Below are 18298 nucleotides of genomic sequence, written 5' to 3' on the forward strand. Positions count from 1 at the left end.
ATTCTATGGGCCTACTCTAGTTGCAGCTTAGTACTGTGTTTCAGCCAATTTATAAGATCTGACACTTCCTACTAAGAGGCTTTTGAGGTACAGCTTGCAGTTCCTGCCAAACTCCAATAATTAAATTATTTGTGGATGGATGGGATCTCGTTTCTTAAAGATGTTCAAAACAACACAATACAAGTACTTATCAATTGTCATTTGGGCAAAGAATATCCTATTCTGGCTCAACAATTTGGTCTATGTAGACTACAGAGGGGTGTGTATCAGAGTTTCTCATATTTTTGAAGTAAGTCAGCTCTAATGTGCCTAAAATATACCAAGCTGAAGCCAGAGGACTCCTATTATACAACTACTGTGTAATGTCTCAATAGTTCAGAATGTATTTCATGAATGTGTAGCCTGCTTTTCTACAAAAGCAGACAAGGCAGATTACTTAGAATGAACACACACACACTCATACATGTGGACTTCTTTTTTTTCCCCCCAATATCCCCTGGGATGTGAATCTCTTCTTTCCAAAACCATACTTCTCTCCTTTCTCCTGATATTCAAACTGCTGTCTCACTATACTGACAAGATCCATGTACAGTATTGCTGAAAGGCAAATGTTGCCATTTTTCTTATATCTGTATTCAACCCAACCGTATTCAACCCAACCCTTACTAATATACTGAATATATATTTCTCAGGAAATATATTTCTGAGAAACATAAACTCTTCTTTAATGGTTCCGACTGATAGGAAATTCCCAGTCTTGTGCCACAAAACAACCATAGTATTCCGGATGAAAATTAATTATAATGAAAGTCTCCTAGGAGTTCTACAGTCTGACTACTGTGCCTCTGCACAATTCATTACAGTAGGCTTACATGTTCTAGTCAACTTGTGCTGGGAAAATAGGCAAGAATGCTTCTAACGAAGTACTGTAATTGAATCTGTTCCAACAATCCAAAGCAACTGTTACCCACAGGAGAAGGCTTCCTACTGCATCTCTGCATATCACCACTCCTGCCTTGTCTCCTTCTCAAATAATAATAATAATAATAATAATAATAATAATAATAATAATAATAATAATAATAATAATAATAATAATAATAATAATAATAATAATACAATAATGGAAACAAATACTATTTTCTTACCATGCACACATCATATGTTTATAGCTTTTACTTTCTAACCTTCTGAAGGAATGACACTTGGTGGACAGACTTAACAATTGGAAAACACTGAGCAACCATATCTCAGTCGCAATAGCAGTTTACCCTAAATATGTGATTACATTCACATATATGCATGTACAAATGTCAACTTGTTCTTCAGACTCTGAATTCTATTTTAAGGTATATCATATTACAACATTCCTGCTGCAATGAGTAGTCTTAAGTATTAGTAGAAAATAATTCCGTTAAAATATGTAAGTGTAACATAGTAAAAATAGTGCCATTATTACTTTCAATGACACAGCTCTACCAATAACAAGAGAAATGTTGGAGCCCTTTAAAAAATCTAACTAACATAAGTTTTCAGTCTTTTCCAAAGCATTAAATAGAAACATTAAAGACGTATCTACCACTGGACCATTAGATATCTATTTCCATAAGCTTCTCCACTTTCTTGCAAGCACAATTCAGAGTATTCAGGGTAAGAAATTGCAGAAGTGCCAAACAGAGTTTTGTACAACACCCTGGAAATTAATATTGAAGAACAATGTTTGTTTGTTTAGTATATTGCCTCATCGTGCATACACTCTCTGTGAGGTTTACAACACATTAAAACATATAAATGCAATATATACCCAACAATAAACACATAAAATAGATAAAACCTTGTCCCTAGCTAAAATCCAACTTCCAATGAAATTAAAATAGATTTGAGCATCTCAGAGAGTTAACAAAAAGCAGCTTTGAATAATATGGTTTTTACTAATTTTTTGAAAATAGGAAAGGCGTCTGATGAGTCACTGTTGGAAGTTTATTCCAAGGGGAAGAAGCCACAAATAAAAAACATGGTCCCTTGTGTTGACTCTTTTGGCCTCCTTCAGTCACCATTTTTAACATAATGCAAGGAATTTTTAAATACTATATTAAGAAATAAACAGTTGCCAGGAACTCTGATAGTAAAAACATTGGGTAGAAAAGCTCCAATGCACACCAAAGTCTCCTTATATTTGAATGGTGGAAGCCGATCTTTGCAATAATACATTTGAAGTTCAGCTTTTTATTGAAACAAATAGTGGTCATTCTGACTGTATCATCTCTGTATGGACATTCATATACACAGCTCTGCATTAGGATGACCACACATGATTTAAATTGGAAATCAGTACAACTGAAACACCTCAATTTATTCACAAAGATATTTGTTTATAGCTGTAAGTATGAATGGGCTGGATCCAAAATTGGCATATTTACTGCAAACTGCTTGACATCCATGAGACTTGTAGATTAAAAGCGAAGCTAGCCAGTGTAAATGAGTGAAAGCAGGAATCAGCAAGAGACACCTACAGTAACTGCACTGGCCACAATGAGACACGTTGGTTTAGTGAGCCTCTCCAACATGGTGGTGCTGGCCGTGGACGGGACCTCCGTTGATGAGACTTGTGTTAACTGTAATTAATGTGCCTCACAGATTTTAATAGGCCTCTTCTACTGACATTCACATCCCATTGTGGTTTTGCAGGGTTGTCCCATTTTTAAAAACACATTTTAGGATTTGAATGATGAAAAAGAATTATATTTGCAAGAAACATGTATAGCAGGAAGAAGTAGGTAGAACAACATAATAAAAACTTCTAAGGATAAATTCCAGAAAGGTTATATTATGGCATGCTTATTGAATCATCTTGTCATTTTTGTGCTTTGTGTTATTCAACCTGTAAGATGTAACATGATGTCTGTTTTTCAATTGTGCTGTTAGCTTTCTGAGATGCAAACAATGCAACTTCCAATTCTGTTCAATACCTCATAGGGAGATTATAATTTATAAAGAGATGTTTTAATGGTGGACGTGATAAGATACTCTACTTTATAACATATGATCAAAATGTCAGATATGGTAAAGAAAAACATCCCTTAAAATATAAGTAGTCAGTAATAGAATCTAAAAGTTCAAGTCTTTCACAGCTGCATGAATTTACTCAGACAGCAAGACAACGATGAATTAACCTACCTTATCAAGACCTGGGCTAAAGCTTGATATGCTCTCCCTAGACCTGTGTAGTCTCCCAGCATTTTGGATATTTCCAAGTAAGTATTCAGCTTCTGTAAGACAAAAAATATATAACGGTACTATCCATATTTTTGTCCACATGGTAGAATAGTTATGAATTTCTTTATTGATAGCTATACTTGTTTAAAATCATTTGTGCAATAGATGTTTTTATAATTGTTTCATTTTTTGTTGTTGTTTAGTCATTAAGTTGTCTCCGATTCTTCGTGACCCCATGGACCAGAGCACGCCAGGCCCTCCTGTCTTCATTTTACCATGGGCCTGATACGTAAACTGTCCAATTTAATAAAAATGTGTCACTATTTTTTCATATTAGGAAGCCAAAGAAATGAATTCTTGCTATCAAAGTAGTTCATCAAATTTACCAGTTGTGCATACCTGTATGGTAATGATGAGATAACATACTAAACTTGCCTTATCTGTACCTATATACGACACCAATCATTCACATACAGTTTCACATTAATAGTTATAATGAGATTTTGTTTGTTTATAATTCTCCGAAGAAATGAGTTGTAATGGATTATATATAACTTAACATATGAATGTTAAATCTTAAAAAAATGTTTAATACATCTTCTACATGTATTTCTAATTATCTTTGCACAAATGTGATTTGCTAATATTCATTTGGAATGCAGTCTATTAATGTGGCCTCTTCTGTAGGCAAAGGATTACAGCAGCCACCAAGAAACATACGACCTTAATTTAATTCAAACACTGACATAATCTGCACTGCAGAATGTTTTCCTTTTTCCCAATATGTGGAAGAAAAGAATGCATATACAATGGATTCTCAATTTTCTTCCCTCCTTTTTAGTTCTTTGACCCAATCTATTACACACATGAGGACACAAGTACTCTCCAAAGACTACCCCCATGGAAATCCTTTTTGCACATTTTGACGAAAAGATTAGTGGATTTCATTTACCAGGCTTGAAGGGGGATGGGAAGTGAAAGAGATGACACTGGAGAAATTGAGCCAGAAAGGTTGACTGGATGTTCTGGTGTATCTTAAGTAGGACACACACAACTCATGCTGAGGAGTTTTTAAACCATTGTTGAACTTTAGTGACAAGGTAGTTTGTTTCTTAGGCAACGGCTAAGCTGACTAAACAGGGTCCGTGGGGAGGACCCACTTCCCAACAGAAAAGAGGGGTGTGAGTAATCTCCTCCAGCACCCACAACAGACGGATATACAGTGATACCAGCAGTGGCCCAACTGAGAGTAGAGTAAAAAAAGAGCAGGAAAGAAGAGTGAGAGGAGGGCAAAAATGGGAGGAGCCAATAGTAGAAGGATATCTGGTGACAGGGGCTGAGAAGAATTTAGAAGGTGAAAAGGAGCTAGACTGGGAGACTGAGGGGGCAAAGGAGGGGGAGAAAAGGCAAAGAAGGGAAGGATTTGAGGTACAGCTGGGGGAAGCAGAACCAGTGGAATGGATGGTGTAGGTGTATCCCAAGAAGGAGGATTGTTGGAAGAAGGGGGCCAGGCCAATGGTGATGCCTCAGCCAGAAATGTCCACATAGGGGGAGTGGACTCAGCACCCCTGTTGCGGTAACATATGTCCCAGTCTGAGGAAGCCCACGAGAAAAACCACAGATCGTGGACGATTTGGAGTAAAACCTCGATGGTGAACTCTCTTGTGACACCCGAGTTAAGGGACTGTTATGTTAAATGCAGGGAAACTGGGGACCAGTTGGTTCAACTGAAGTTGTTGTTCATGGTTCTCTGGTGTTTGGAAATAAAAGAAACCTTTATGAAGAAGGCCTGTCTCCACTTCTTGGGGAACAAAAAGGGGAATGGTGTTTTCCCAAGTTGAACCCACTCAAAGGGGCTCATCCAGGCTAGATGTTGGAAACTTGGAATGGACATTTGCCAGCCATTTCTAATAACACACTAAGAACCTCATATAGGGACACAACACAAAAGGTTAAAGCACTCAATTAACACAGAAATAAAGATTTTGTTCAGAGTGCACTGTGAAATGAACTTACTTTATTTACACATCCCAAACTTACTCACAGATAGAAACATAGCTATGCTTGCGATTCTGCAGTTTCTTGAACTCCACAATGCAGGTTTTGATATTTAAGGTATCATAAGTATATTAAACACATATTTTACGACAACGCTCACATTTTATCAAAACAGTGATATGGAAATATGTATTCTATAGTAAAATGCATGTAAAACGCACATTCTAGGATATAAACCATATAAATGGTTACATTTTATGGTTACATTTTAAATAGAAATGAGAAGACTGCCTTATGAATAGATGTGAAATTCACAATCTGATCCATCCATCTCTAGTAAAAATCTAACTTCTGTGGTTAGAGCATTGCAAAGCTCTTAAAGCATTCTGTTGAACAGGCTAATTATTTGGTTTCTTCCAACTGACCTCTCTCTGTAATTCATAATAATTCTTCCACTTCCATATTCTGTTAATGTAATTTTGTTTTCTTGCTACCATCTTCAAGTTTAAAATTATATTGGTATGATAGAAATTTAAAACTTTTCAGTATATACAATTTAATACATAATCAGCACTGTCTTTCTCATTATTTATATGCAGCAGATCCTTTGCCCCTATCAAATAGTTAATATGGTGTGGTAACTACTGAAACTCTTAGGGCATCAGCAGGAAAACAGATAATGCTAGGGAAAAAAACCCTAAAATGAATCCTAACATTTTAAGGTCTCTTCTTGATCGTTGTTGAAGAGACAAAGAAACCTCCTGCAATGCTGACTCAGGTGTTACCAATGCATTAAAGTCTATTAGAATTTTTCAACAGCCTGAAGCATTCAGTTCAGTGAATTTAATTCAAAGCTTCTAGCTCTTCCACAGATCTCTATTTTATTAGTATTTAGTATTTGGGATAAAAAGGCATACAGTACTTCAGTGCAAATTCATGGAATTTTGTATTGCAGAAGCATATCCATGCTGGCAAATATGGGTCTGATATTTCAGTACAGTAATTATGTTTTAGATTTAAAATAAAATTTTTGCTTCATGAATCAGAAAGTATGTAATTGTTTTCAACATACCATCTGTCATGTATTTCTCTAACTTGGACATGTTATACATAAAGGTAGACAAACTCTCACCTAATATGATATTTTCAATAGTATATTAGTACAGTCCAATAACCAAAATATTTATTCAAAATAATAGATTAATAAATTAACATGAATGACAAAGGAATTTATTTATTCTCTTAATAAAGACATCTTACAGGTTGACTGGAAAATGTGTGTGTGGAAAGACAGCCATGCAAAGCATATTTCTCTCGATATAAAAAGCATTTAATTAATAAGAAAAATGTGGGCATATTCTATTTTCAGCTACACATTTTCCCCATGTGGTAGAAGGAAGCTATATTCTACATGTTTTATTGGCAGTTTGACAGTCAAAAATATATATTCTGGTACATACGCATGAGTGTGAACAATTTTTCCACACAGTGCAAATATATGAGATGTATCAAGAATTAATAGCAAATGCTGAAGCAGAGCACTCCAGCTGAATGAAGTAAAAATAATTTCAAAAACAGGCATATTTGATATAAAATGAGGATTGGAAAAAAAAATCTGCTTTAGTAGAAATGTTTGGAATTTCAATTGTAAGCTTGAATTGTATTTCTGTTGTCTTAGCATTAAATATGTATCTCCAAGGTCAGACCTCAAGATGGAGGTCATCTTCAACCCAATACTGGAGCTGTGGGCATTGTCTTACACCTGAAATTCTCTTCCTTACTACTATCTATAAATCAGTCCTCATCATCCTTGAGTTTTCTTTCTGCTATATATGATGAGAGCCAATGTACAAATATGTCAAGCTGCAGTACATGTTTTTTTCCTAATATTGTATACATTCTATGATTTAAAACAACTCCTGCTGGTCTTTATGAAAGTCTATTCATGACTAGCACAATTATTTCAGTTTTCCTTAAACAGTTTTCATCTCCCTCATTTGTGTAGCACTATCAGCTGCTGTCACTCCTCAGCAGAGCATTGCAAAGTCAACATCACTTCCACTTCAAAGGTCTTGTTACTAGATATTTCATGTGTGTTCTTTTAGCCAATGTTCCCTGCCAAGTGGCAACCAATACATAAAAAGGTACAGCATAAAACCTAGCAAATTTTTGCTATGGTTGTCATGGTCATCCTGCAATGGTGTAGTACATAACAATCATAACAATGTCTCATTTCTATTTTCTAATCCCATTGGCAAATTTGATATAAAGTTATCTCTCCCTACCCTGAGTTCACTGACTTCATTATACAATATGAATGTGAAATCTGCAAATATATGCTTACTCTTTCAACTGCTGATGGTACCTGCCACTTTAGCGGCCCTGGGGACCAACTGTATTCCCCCATGCTAGGCAATAGGTTTTTTTTTTTTAATTATCTGCATACATGAAATGATTTGGTCTATATAGTTAAAACTTCAAAATAACAAAGTGTTCTGCATTGGTTCTTTAATAAGAAACACTTTCCTCAACGCAGAGATAGTTTCTACATGTAGTGGACACTCATGTAGGATGAGATATGTATTGCATGCAGTGTATGTCATGTGTGATAAGATACATGTTACACATCTCAGAACACTTAGTATATTATTTTCTGGTTTAATTGTTGACCTGAGGATAAAGATATGCAATTGCTAGCATACTGATTTAAAATCATCTATAAAAAATTGCTTCTCTCTGTGTGTACCTCTCAAGAAGAATGTCCCAGGCAGTGATATTACATTAACATGTCCAAAACAAGAATTCTTTCTTTTGTGAGCATTCTATTGCAGAATGAGTGACATCTTTCCATTCTAAAATTGCAGCAATTCATTTTTGATAAGACAACAGATCTCTGTTGAGGATACAGAAGCAATGCCAGTTACTCCATAAAAAATGCTGGAATTCCCTGCGAATTAATCCAAGTATGGGGGCTTTGTTTTATTAGCTGGATTCAGATGTAGTCAGCATTAATGGAGCTAGAAGTACCCATTGCAAACTTATGCCCCACTGATTTGAAAGTGGCTACGTCTAGATTCAATCCTTGGTCTTCTTTCCCCTTTTATCCCCTGCAGTCCACAACAATCCAAAGACAGAGGGAATGTGGAAAGTGATTAAAATAGGGACATTCAGCTGCAAACAGCACCAAGGGTAATGGATACATACAGTTCAATACTTCACTAGGCACAAATGGGGATACCATTCTGCTTGCAATATGACAGTCTGAATCTATAGTTGACAAACTCTCAAGATTAGGCTTCTAATACAGTTGTATGGTGAAATGATATAAAAGGCATTATGATTCAGAGGGGATGAGGGACATATGACATAGAAGAAATGCTGTAGCCTAAATCCTTAAATCAAGAATGGGGACAATCTGCTCTCTGGATGTTTTAAAGACTGCTACTCCTGTCTGCTTTCGCCAGCACAGCCAACACTGACAGATAACAGAAGCTGCAGTCCAACAACCTCTGGACAACCACACATTTTTCATTTCTGATTTAGATATTTGGCTGGTTTTCTAGTTGATGAGAACTTTTAAATAACAGAAAGCGTTAAAATGTGATTCCTCCACCCAGAGTACAAAGTGTTTCAGTCCATTCTACAATTTTAGCATATTGGTATCTCACTTTTCTTAACCTATATACACCAGAATTCAGTCTCCCACGCAAAGCTCTCTTCTCCTTAGCTGGAATGAAAACAACTTTGCATCTTAGATTTGCTTCTCACTGTCCTTCAGCAAGCAGGCACACCTTTCTCTTCAGGCAAGCTTTCTCTCCATGACTGGCTACATGAGTGACTTTCAGATGAATTGTTATGCATTAGGAGCCTTTTTTCCCTAGGAAGCTGGGCTGAGGGCGAAGGCCAGGTCTGTTTGCATGGATGTTTTGCTGAGTTTTTTTTTCCTGGGCTTTCTTTTTGTCTCCTGACCACATGGCCTGGGGGTGGGGCCTAGGGGTGGGACTTCCTGCTTTAAAAGAGCGTGTCCCAGGACCCTGGACCCTTTTCCCTAGGAAGCTGGGCTGAGGGCAAAGGCCAGGTCTGTTTGCATGGATGCCTTGCTGAGTTTTTTTCCCTGTGCTTTCTTTTTGTCTCCTGACCACATGGCCTGGGGGAGGGGCCTAGGGGTGGGACTTCCTGCTTTAAAAGAGCGTGTCCCAGAAATTCTCAAATTTTGTATCTGGCCTTAATATGGTAAATAGGAAAGCCAATTAGATTTGCATAAGCCGGGGAGTCAGGAAAGTTTTAAGGATCAGATCATATTTGTGCACTATTAAAGAGCAGGCCGGGTAGGTGGGGCTCGTCAGCCATGGAAGGCAGCCCATCTAGGAGAAGGAAAACTCCGATTTCAAACCTCCACTGCCTTGTGGCTATATCCACTGATGGAAAAGGCTTCAGGAGTTAACCTCGAGGCAAAATCCAGAGCTGGAGTCCCGAAGGCAGCATGTGTCGTTCTGCCAACTCCTGCGACATTGCTGGAACCAGTTGTATTGGCTCTTGCCTTTCCATTGGATCATTTCAGCAATGTGGAGAGGGGGGATCTGCTGCTTGGGTAACAGCCTATCCTCCATATTACCTTACCCGGGCTTCATGCTCTGGAGAGGACACTCCTCGATTCAGAGCATGTTACCATAGTCTCTTGAGACTGAAGGATGCCTATGTAGGAGCCTACTGGCGCAGTGGTTAAACTGCTGTACTGCAGCCAGAACTGTGCTCATGACCTGGGGTTCAGTCCCAGGTAGCCAGCTCAAGGTTGACTCAGCCTTCTATCCTTCTGCAGTTGGTAAAATGAGTACCCAGTTCGCGGGGGGGGGGCAATGTGTAGCTTGCATTATTAATTTGTAAACCATCCAGAGTGCTTTAAGCACTATGGCAGAGTATATAAGCAACATGCTTTGCATTATTACTCTGAATGGGTCTGAATTGGGAAGATCCAAACCTGCTCTGTTAACATAGGTGCTTCCTGATCAGTGATGCTTCTTGGTTTAAGGTGGCAGGTAGGTAGACACCTGTAAGGAAGCACCTTTCCCCAATGTAGTGTCCAGATAGTAGTAGTATATATGGATCGATGGCTGAGAACATATGATAGCTCAGCATAACTCTTGTAAAGAAACCTCTAGTAAGAATGCCATCCCTAGTAAGCCATTGTAACTACCTTAATAATCCAATTGTCAAAGCTATGGGCAGAAATAGCTTTTTGTTTCTTATGTTTGTAGTAAGCCACAAAAAAGTTGTGAAGTGTTTCTATATTTAGCAGTCCTTTGCATGTAAAAGGCCAAAGCCCTCCATATGATGAACATGTGAACAGCCTTCTCCAACTATGCTGAAGAGAAGAGATGGAAAAAACCCTGGCAGCATGATGTTCTGTCCCTTGTGGGACTCTGACATGACTTTCAGGAGGAAGGAGATGGATGCTGGAACAGAATCTTATCTCAGCTCCAGCAAATCACAGAATCATAGAAAAGTGAAGTTGGAAGGGGCCTACAAGGCCATCAATTCCAACACTCTGCTCAATGCAGGAACACAATAAAAGCCTATCTACCAGGTAATTAGCTAAGTTCTTCTTGAATGCCTCCAGTGTTGGTGCACCACTACCTCCCGAGGTAAATGGTTGCACTGACATACTGCTCTAACAGTTAGGAAGTTTTTACCTGAGGGTACAGTTCATCTGAGCTTAGAGAACAGATCTCTCTTGCCCTGTTGGTAAAGGCAACAGCCACAAGAAAGGCCACTTTGGCTCACAACAAAAATACAATTGGCTTGGTTTCAAAAGGAGGTCTAGAAAACTGGGTGAGGAGGAAAGGCTCTAAAGCAGCAACACAGCATTGAGATTGGAAGCTTGTGCATTATTCCTTTAAGAAATTTCTTAGCTTTCAGTATCATGAACAATGAGGTCTAGGCTTTGCCTGTTGGTATCAAGTAGGCTGACAGAGGTGATAAAGCCAAGCCCTTCATCAAGGGTTAATCCAGAATGACACCAAACAATTATTAACAATCCTATCAACATTCATCTGAGTATCGTTACAATACAGTGGACCCTCGACATACTTACAGACTTTTCGAGTTATTGACTTCTCTGGCCGCAAAATTTAGGTTCGACTTGCAGCCGGAGAATCGACCTACAGACCAGAAAAAAACCAAAATGGAACAAAAATAGCCAGTTATGGGATTAATTGGTTTTCAATGCATTGTAGGTCAATGGAGACTTTTCGACCTGCAGCCACTGTTCCAATATGGATTAATTCTGTAAGTAGAGGGTCCACTGTAGATTTATTTCATAGTAGTTAATGTGTAAAAATGTATTAAACTTTGCATAAAAGATTTATACAAATAACTCTAAATATGCATAAGAGTCAAACCACAAAAATGGGCTTTAATTCTTTAAATAAAAATAAACTTATTAACAGAATGTTTCTAAGTGAAAGACAAGAATACTGTATTACTTCTATCTAGCAAATATGAAGAATATTGCTTTGAGATAGATATGCTGCAACTGTCTGCAGAAGATTTCTATTATATCATCCGGTAAGGGTGATATAAGAGGCAAAAAACAATTTATATAGCCCTTCTATCCTGACAGCTGTGACAATGACTCAAAATGCTGTGCCTGCCAAGAGCTTTTATCAAGTATGTTATAACAACTAGTAATAAGCGTAAATAATAAATGCCTAAAATCTTATGGGAAACAGCAGCAATAGTAAACAATTTTTGGTGCTTGCTGATGGGGGTCTGCTGGTCTTGGAATTCCCTGGCTTCCCAGCAGAGGTTTGGCCTGACAATAAACAACAGTTTAATACTTTATCTAATCCCAGCCAGGAGGTGAATTCAGCAGCAAGCTTTTGCAGATGTTCACATCCAATAATCTATCCATAATTGATGAAACAGGGAGGTCAGATGTAATGGTTGCTACTACTCCAGCAACAAATAAATGGTTATTGACAAAACAAGCCAGTGTGGCACTGAGTACGGAGCAGTGACAAGCCTGAAAACTGTGCAGAGCCAGGAGGAGGAATGAGAATACAGCCCTTCATCTTAAGGATACTTAAATATAATATGTAACATAAGAGCCCCCAAAATGCAGATAAACTGATGGAGATAACCTCTGAAGGGTGAGGGGCAAGATTTTTCAAGGATGGTGAAGAAAACTAGGATGAAGAACATGTGAAAATCTGGGTAAGTAGGAACGCATGCCTGTTCAGCATCCCTGTGATGCACATGTCTTATCACACATATATGCCTACATTTATATACCTGGCTGTTGGCAGGATGTTGCTTTGTGTAATTTTTGAATCACATGCAGAGAGAATGAGTTTGTGTCTGTTTCTGCATGTGTGTGTGTGCACAAGAGGAAGCAGTAGTAGAAATATATGTATTAAGAGTACCGAAGTACTGTATATCAATAGCTGAAAGGGTAAGTATATATATTTACCCAAAAGCATACATAATATACAGATATACATATGTAGAAAACTTCCAGATGCTAATTCACTTCAATATTCTTCTTTTAACAATAAATATCCATAATATACTGATATACTGTGTCAAGTAAGGGGTAAAAACAAGCTATGCTGCAGAAATAGAAATTACCAACGTAATATAGAGATTGAGCAATCACTTTTTCCTTTAAAGGCTAAAATTGAAAGAGAAGTTTCCACTCAATGACATCTTGTTAAATGCAAAGTATCAGGAGTAATGCAATATTTTTAGACATTTACAGTACATGTAAATAAACAGTAAAGTCCTAGACATACGTGAATGAAAAAATAAGTATTTTCACAATGATATCATCATATGCAACACATTGGAGTGAAATAATGGTGTTTTGCCTCAGGGAATCTTCAAACCACATCAAAAAAATTTCAGTATTGCTACATTCACCCATACAACATTAGCTCAATCTATTTCAGTTTGCTACCCACCTTTCTGATCAACATTGAAATCAGGAGATATATATGCGGAAAATATAGTGACAGAATGAATTGCAATGTCTAGCAGATCAGGAAAACTATACTTCTAAAGTAATTTCCTTCTATGAAACTCCAGCAGTATGAGGAAACACCTTTTTTAGCATAAAACTTATCTTTTTCAAGGCAATGCTTATACACAAAAGTTAAAATATTTTGTTTAAAAACATGGCAGTATTGACACTCAAATATTCTCATATTTGCTATTTAGAAATTGTGTATTTCATACAGATTCTAGAAAACATCTAGTCATAGTAAAGTACTATGACTGGAGTCTATTACAGTTAACTCAAAGCAAAAATCTCAGGACAAGGATGTGAGCTAAGGTAAACATATACATATATACAAACATGATGCTGCTGCCATCATCTACCTTGTTACTGACCACTTATCTTGCTCATCATCTGCTTCACAGCCATTTTAAATTATACGGCAGAAGTGGTGCCATTGTTCCCTATTCCCTCCTAGCTTCACTAGCTGCAAATTATTTGTGCTGCTGAGCTTACCCACAACACTTCTATTAAAGTAAAACAGGAATGTTTCAACAGCAAAGTTTAAAACTACCCAGGAAATTTTCACTGAACAAATAAAAAGAACAGGGCAAGTGAATATTTAATTTTTGGCAGCAACTACAACGGTGAAAACATTACTTTGCTCTCTTTTTTACTGGAAAAAAGTGGTCAGAAATTGAAAAAAATCAATGCAAGTCAAAAGTTTCAGACTACTCAAACACTGCTGTTTCTCATCCAATTTCTCTAAAATCTGAAAATCTTACCCATCTTTCAAAGAAGAGTTTTCACACCCAATTTCATATTGACAGGACAATTTTTATCATAACTAGGGCGAGGATTTCTATGATATTTCACATTATCTCTGCAACTTACATTTGAACCCATAAGCAAGTTCAAACATTTTCATGAATAATCTGGCCGTTCTCACCAGATTACTCATAAATATGTTCAAATCCACCCAAAAACTCAAACACAGGTTGCAGACACGTCATAGAAATCGTTCCCCTAATCATAACTATATAGATATTATCACTACGACATAATACAAACAAGTATTTTGGACACTTAAATTTTTATGTTGTACAAGTTGTTTCCTACACTGAAATTATATGTTTAGGGGGGGGGGAATGTCAAGCAAATACAGCTGCTAAGAACTGCATCTTCCTAATGTGATCTCTCCAAGCTTCCCAAGTGGGAAGATCCTTCTCTTGGTCCTGCCACCTTATCCAGCATGTTTGGTGAAGACACATAGGAAGGACTTTAGGGGAAATCTTCTAGGTTGTGGAATACAGTATCTTTCCATCTGAAGCTAGGATGATTCCGTAGTTGCTGGCAGAAATGGACCTTCTTTTCAGGAAAGTGTTTGGCAACTAAATAGGCTGCTGAGAAAAAAAAAGTTTTAATAAGGCATGCTACCCATTTTACCATTTCCTGATGTGTTTTTAAAGTGTTTTAAACTGCTACAAATTAGTGGTCTTTTAATATTTTAATAAGTTTAATTGTATTTTAACATAACGTTATATTTTTAGTTGATGCATTTTAAATTATTCCATAAGCTACCTTGAGTCCTTGAACTGGGAGAATTGTGGGCTAGAAATGAAATAAAACAATAAGGAGTTGCTATCTTGAAATTACTATATTAAAAAGACAATGCTAATTTCATCTGTAAATATTCTGTTTGAAATTTACAATACCAAAAGATGTTCATATTTTTCAAGGTCATAGATTTCTATTTATTTATTTATTTGATTTATACCCCACCTATCTGGTCTACTCTAATCATGTAGAAATCAAAGTAATCCAATATGAGTGTTTTTATGAGTTTTCCCCCCCAAATTCTTAACAGTTTGTCTAACACAGAATTTGGCCTATTTACTGGCATTTTAGGAGCTCCTAAGAGACCACTACCACTCCACTATCCTAGTTAAAAGATTGGCATCATAAAAATCCAGCGGCAAAAATCCTTGGCTGAGTACAGCAAGTCCCAGATATGGCAGGTGTATCTGAAGTAACAGAACTCATGGAGGAGTCCACTTACTGAATCTCCATTGATTCAATGGGTGTATTCTAGTGCAATTAGTACATTGAGCAACAGGGTTTCAACCTGTTGAACCTATAATTCAATGAAGCTTAGAATTATATTTTATATACAAAGGAAGAGAAATTAGAGATACATAAACATGAACTTCCCCATTGATTCAACATGTGTTTCTAGCTGAAGGAGTAGTTATAATATGTGTTAGTGTGGAACTGGCGGCCATGTGGGGATTACAGTTTGAATTTAGCTACAGTAGGAAAAGTTTGATGCGAGTCCTGCAAATTCATGTCTTTAGAGTTGGTCAAAAATGGAAGCTATAAAGAAGAGGGCATCACAGGTCACAGTGAGCTTGGCTGCTCCACCACAGGTGGAATGTTTAAAGAGACATGAAGACTGATATTTATTTTATGTATCTATCTGCCACATTTATATCCTACCTTTCCTCCATTAAAGAGCTGACAATGACATACACAGAGTTCCAAGAAAACTTCCCAGCTGGGCACTGACCAAATCATGACCTGCTTAGTTTCAGGAAGGTTACTGTTTTATCTGCCAGCAGACTGTGCCTTACTCTTCTGGGATGATAACAAGCTTAATGGCTGATAAAAATGGGCCCTAAGATGCCAGAGTATACAAGAGCTCTTTTCTTTGAGGCTCTACATGGATTCTGTTCAGCACTTCTGCCCAAGCACTTAGTTATTGTACTGAGCCAGACAGTGCCATGCTAATGGCAATTTATTTCAAAACGTTAGTTCAGTCGAAACACATTGATAGCCTCAGCTCACTGCTGACAGAAAGAAAAAGGGGAGCTGACTTCACTGATTTCAAGGCAACATGATCATAGAAAATCAAAATTGTGTCCTTCGTGCAACAGTTTCATCTGTAAAACAGTTGTGAAATGTGATGATTCTGCATATACTATTTGGGTGGCATATGCTTAGGTTGCAGATTCAATATTTGTTGTTCCTGTTACAGGTAAGTTATATCTCATTCTTTGCTGTTTATTTTTGTATAATTAGGTCATATACGTGTCAAGTACACAGTGATCAAAATCCAGCAGTGACGCTTATGTCACATAAAACTGATGCTGTCATCACCCATTGCAGTTTTTCAGAAATTAAAAATGTCCAACTCCCTTCCTCAAAGGTCTTGAGGCTCCCTTGGGATACCTTTTATTGTAGCAAAACCATTGGGGGCTGTAGAATGGGGGAGGGTGTTAGAAAAGTATATTGTATAAATGTGCTTTGGAGAATCAATGGACCCAAGAAAACTACAGCCCTAACTAAGCGGGGGGGGGGGGAGGATGGAATTTAGCATAATACTGTCTGCAAATAAAAAAACAGCTCCAAAATGCAATTACTTCTTCCTTTTTCAGTAAAACAACATAGTTACAAAGAAATTTTCAGGGGCAATAGTATCCCACAGTGTGAAGCACAGAAATATGAGAAAGCTGTATTGGGCTTAATTGACCTCCCGGTTTTTAAAACATAAAACATATTGGCTGAAATCCAACAGCGTAACTTAATGCCACATAAGGCTAATAATGTCATCAGCCCTGCTGTATTTTTGGGAATTTAAATTTTCTCATTCACCCTGAAGCTTACCCCCCCCATGGTAATTTTCAGAAATTAATGAGTTAAATTGGGTTTTGCAGAAACAAAGGCAACGGCTATGTACTAATTGAAAACAACCGAGCAATTGTTAAGCACCACAAGAAAACAGTCCAAGTTCACAAGAAGTGGTTCACTCTTACACAAAGTAGTACATGAGATATGTGAAAGTGTGTAGCACAATACATCCAACTTTTTCAGAGGATTATCCTGAACATGTCCTTTCTGTATTGTTTGCATTACCTGAGTACAGTAATAAACAAAAGAGCAAAGAAACCAAGAGGTAATAGGAAACAAAGCTATCTGAAAGAGCTGCTTCCCTTGGGTTCCCCCCAGAATGAGGCTGGCTGAACTAGGTTATAGAACAAAGAGATAAAGAAGATGAAAACACTAATGTAAAGCAAGAAAATAACTGCCAGGACCCCCCCAAGTGTATATCTGAATAGCTCCATACTGTGTGGCAAGACCCTTTTAGCATGCCACTGAAGCTGGTGATGAACTACACATTACCATGTGGCAAACTGGTTCCTAGCCGTACTGAGTGCATGTTATAAGTAATGATAACCAGTAGTCAGTCCTCTGGGAGCAGGATGTAATGATTTCATCTCTGTAAGCATCTGAGCTCCCCTTGGATAAAAAGACAATTAAACAGAGAACATAAGGTTAAATTTTAGCCAATGATATCTAATTGGATAGTAAAGCTCATTTGTGCTCAGCAGAACTGACAACTGCTGATATTTTTTACCCTCATATATATTGATCACTGCTGAGGATTAAAGCAATTTATAAAGAACTTTTTTATTCCCACATAAATGTACAGGATGCACAATGTGAATGCATTAGTAAAAAATAAAATAAAAAATAAAACAAAACCCAGTATCTGATATCATTCTGAAAGTTTACTGTATAGATGTAGGGATGTAAATTGTGATTTGGCTTGTCCCCAAATACTAAACAAGAAGGTATAAAAATGTTCTTCTCTTGCTAACAGAGCAAGACTTTTTTTTTTCCAACTCAGAAAAAAAAGATTTGGTAATCTGTGTGACATTTTTGGTGGTATTGTGAAAACTTAGAACAAGGGTAACTACTACCTTGTTGCATAGACTTTTAAAAAGTAGAAACCATTCTTAGTCTTGTGCTGGAGAGAATACTTACAGGCTGTTAAGTATCAAGACAGCCTGTAGCAAACACGCATGTAACATTAAAAAGATTTCTTCCTATCTGTATATGAGATTGTGAGCGCTCTCACACCCCCTTCCATGATGACACCAAGAGTCGTTGCTGGAACAGGATCCTATATCGAGCAACAAAACTTTTAAAGGGCCCACTGGGCCACCAACATAAAAACAGCAACTGAGGGCGCCAGGAAGTTAACTCCACTCCCCCCAGTCTTTGGGGCAGTGTCACTGTATAGTATCTTAC

At 37.3% G+C, this 18298-nt stretch overlaps 1 protein-coding gene across 2 annotated transcripts in view; it reads right to left on the reverse strand.

The window, feature by feature from the left end:
• TTC29 (tetratricopeptide repeat domain 29) overlaps positions 1 to 18298 on the reverse strand; it is a 158503-nt gene that overhangs the window by 59142 nt on the left and 81063 nt on the right. For both annotated transcript variants that reach the window (XM_020782992.3, XM_020782991.3), the window contains exon 9: positions 3178 to 3269. In XM_020782992.3, the coding sequence (XP_020638651.1) occupies positions 3178 to 3269 (92 nt within the window). The remainder of the gene's footprint in view (positions 1 to 3177; positions 3270 to 18298) is intronic.

This window comes from Pogona vitticeps, chromosome 5 (assembly GCF_051106095.1).
Source record: "Pogona vitticeps strain Pit_001003342236 chromosome 5, PviZW2.1, whole genome shotgun sequence".
In the NCBI taxonomy this organism is placed as follows: Eukaryota; Metazoa; Chordata; class Lepidosauria; order Squamata; family Agamidae; genus Pogona; species Pogona vitticeps.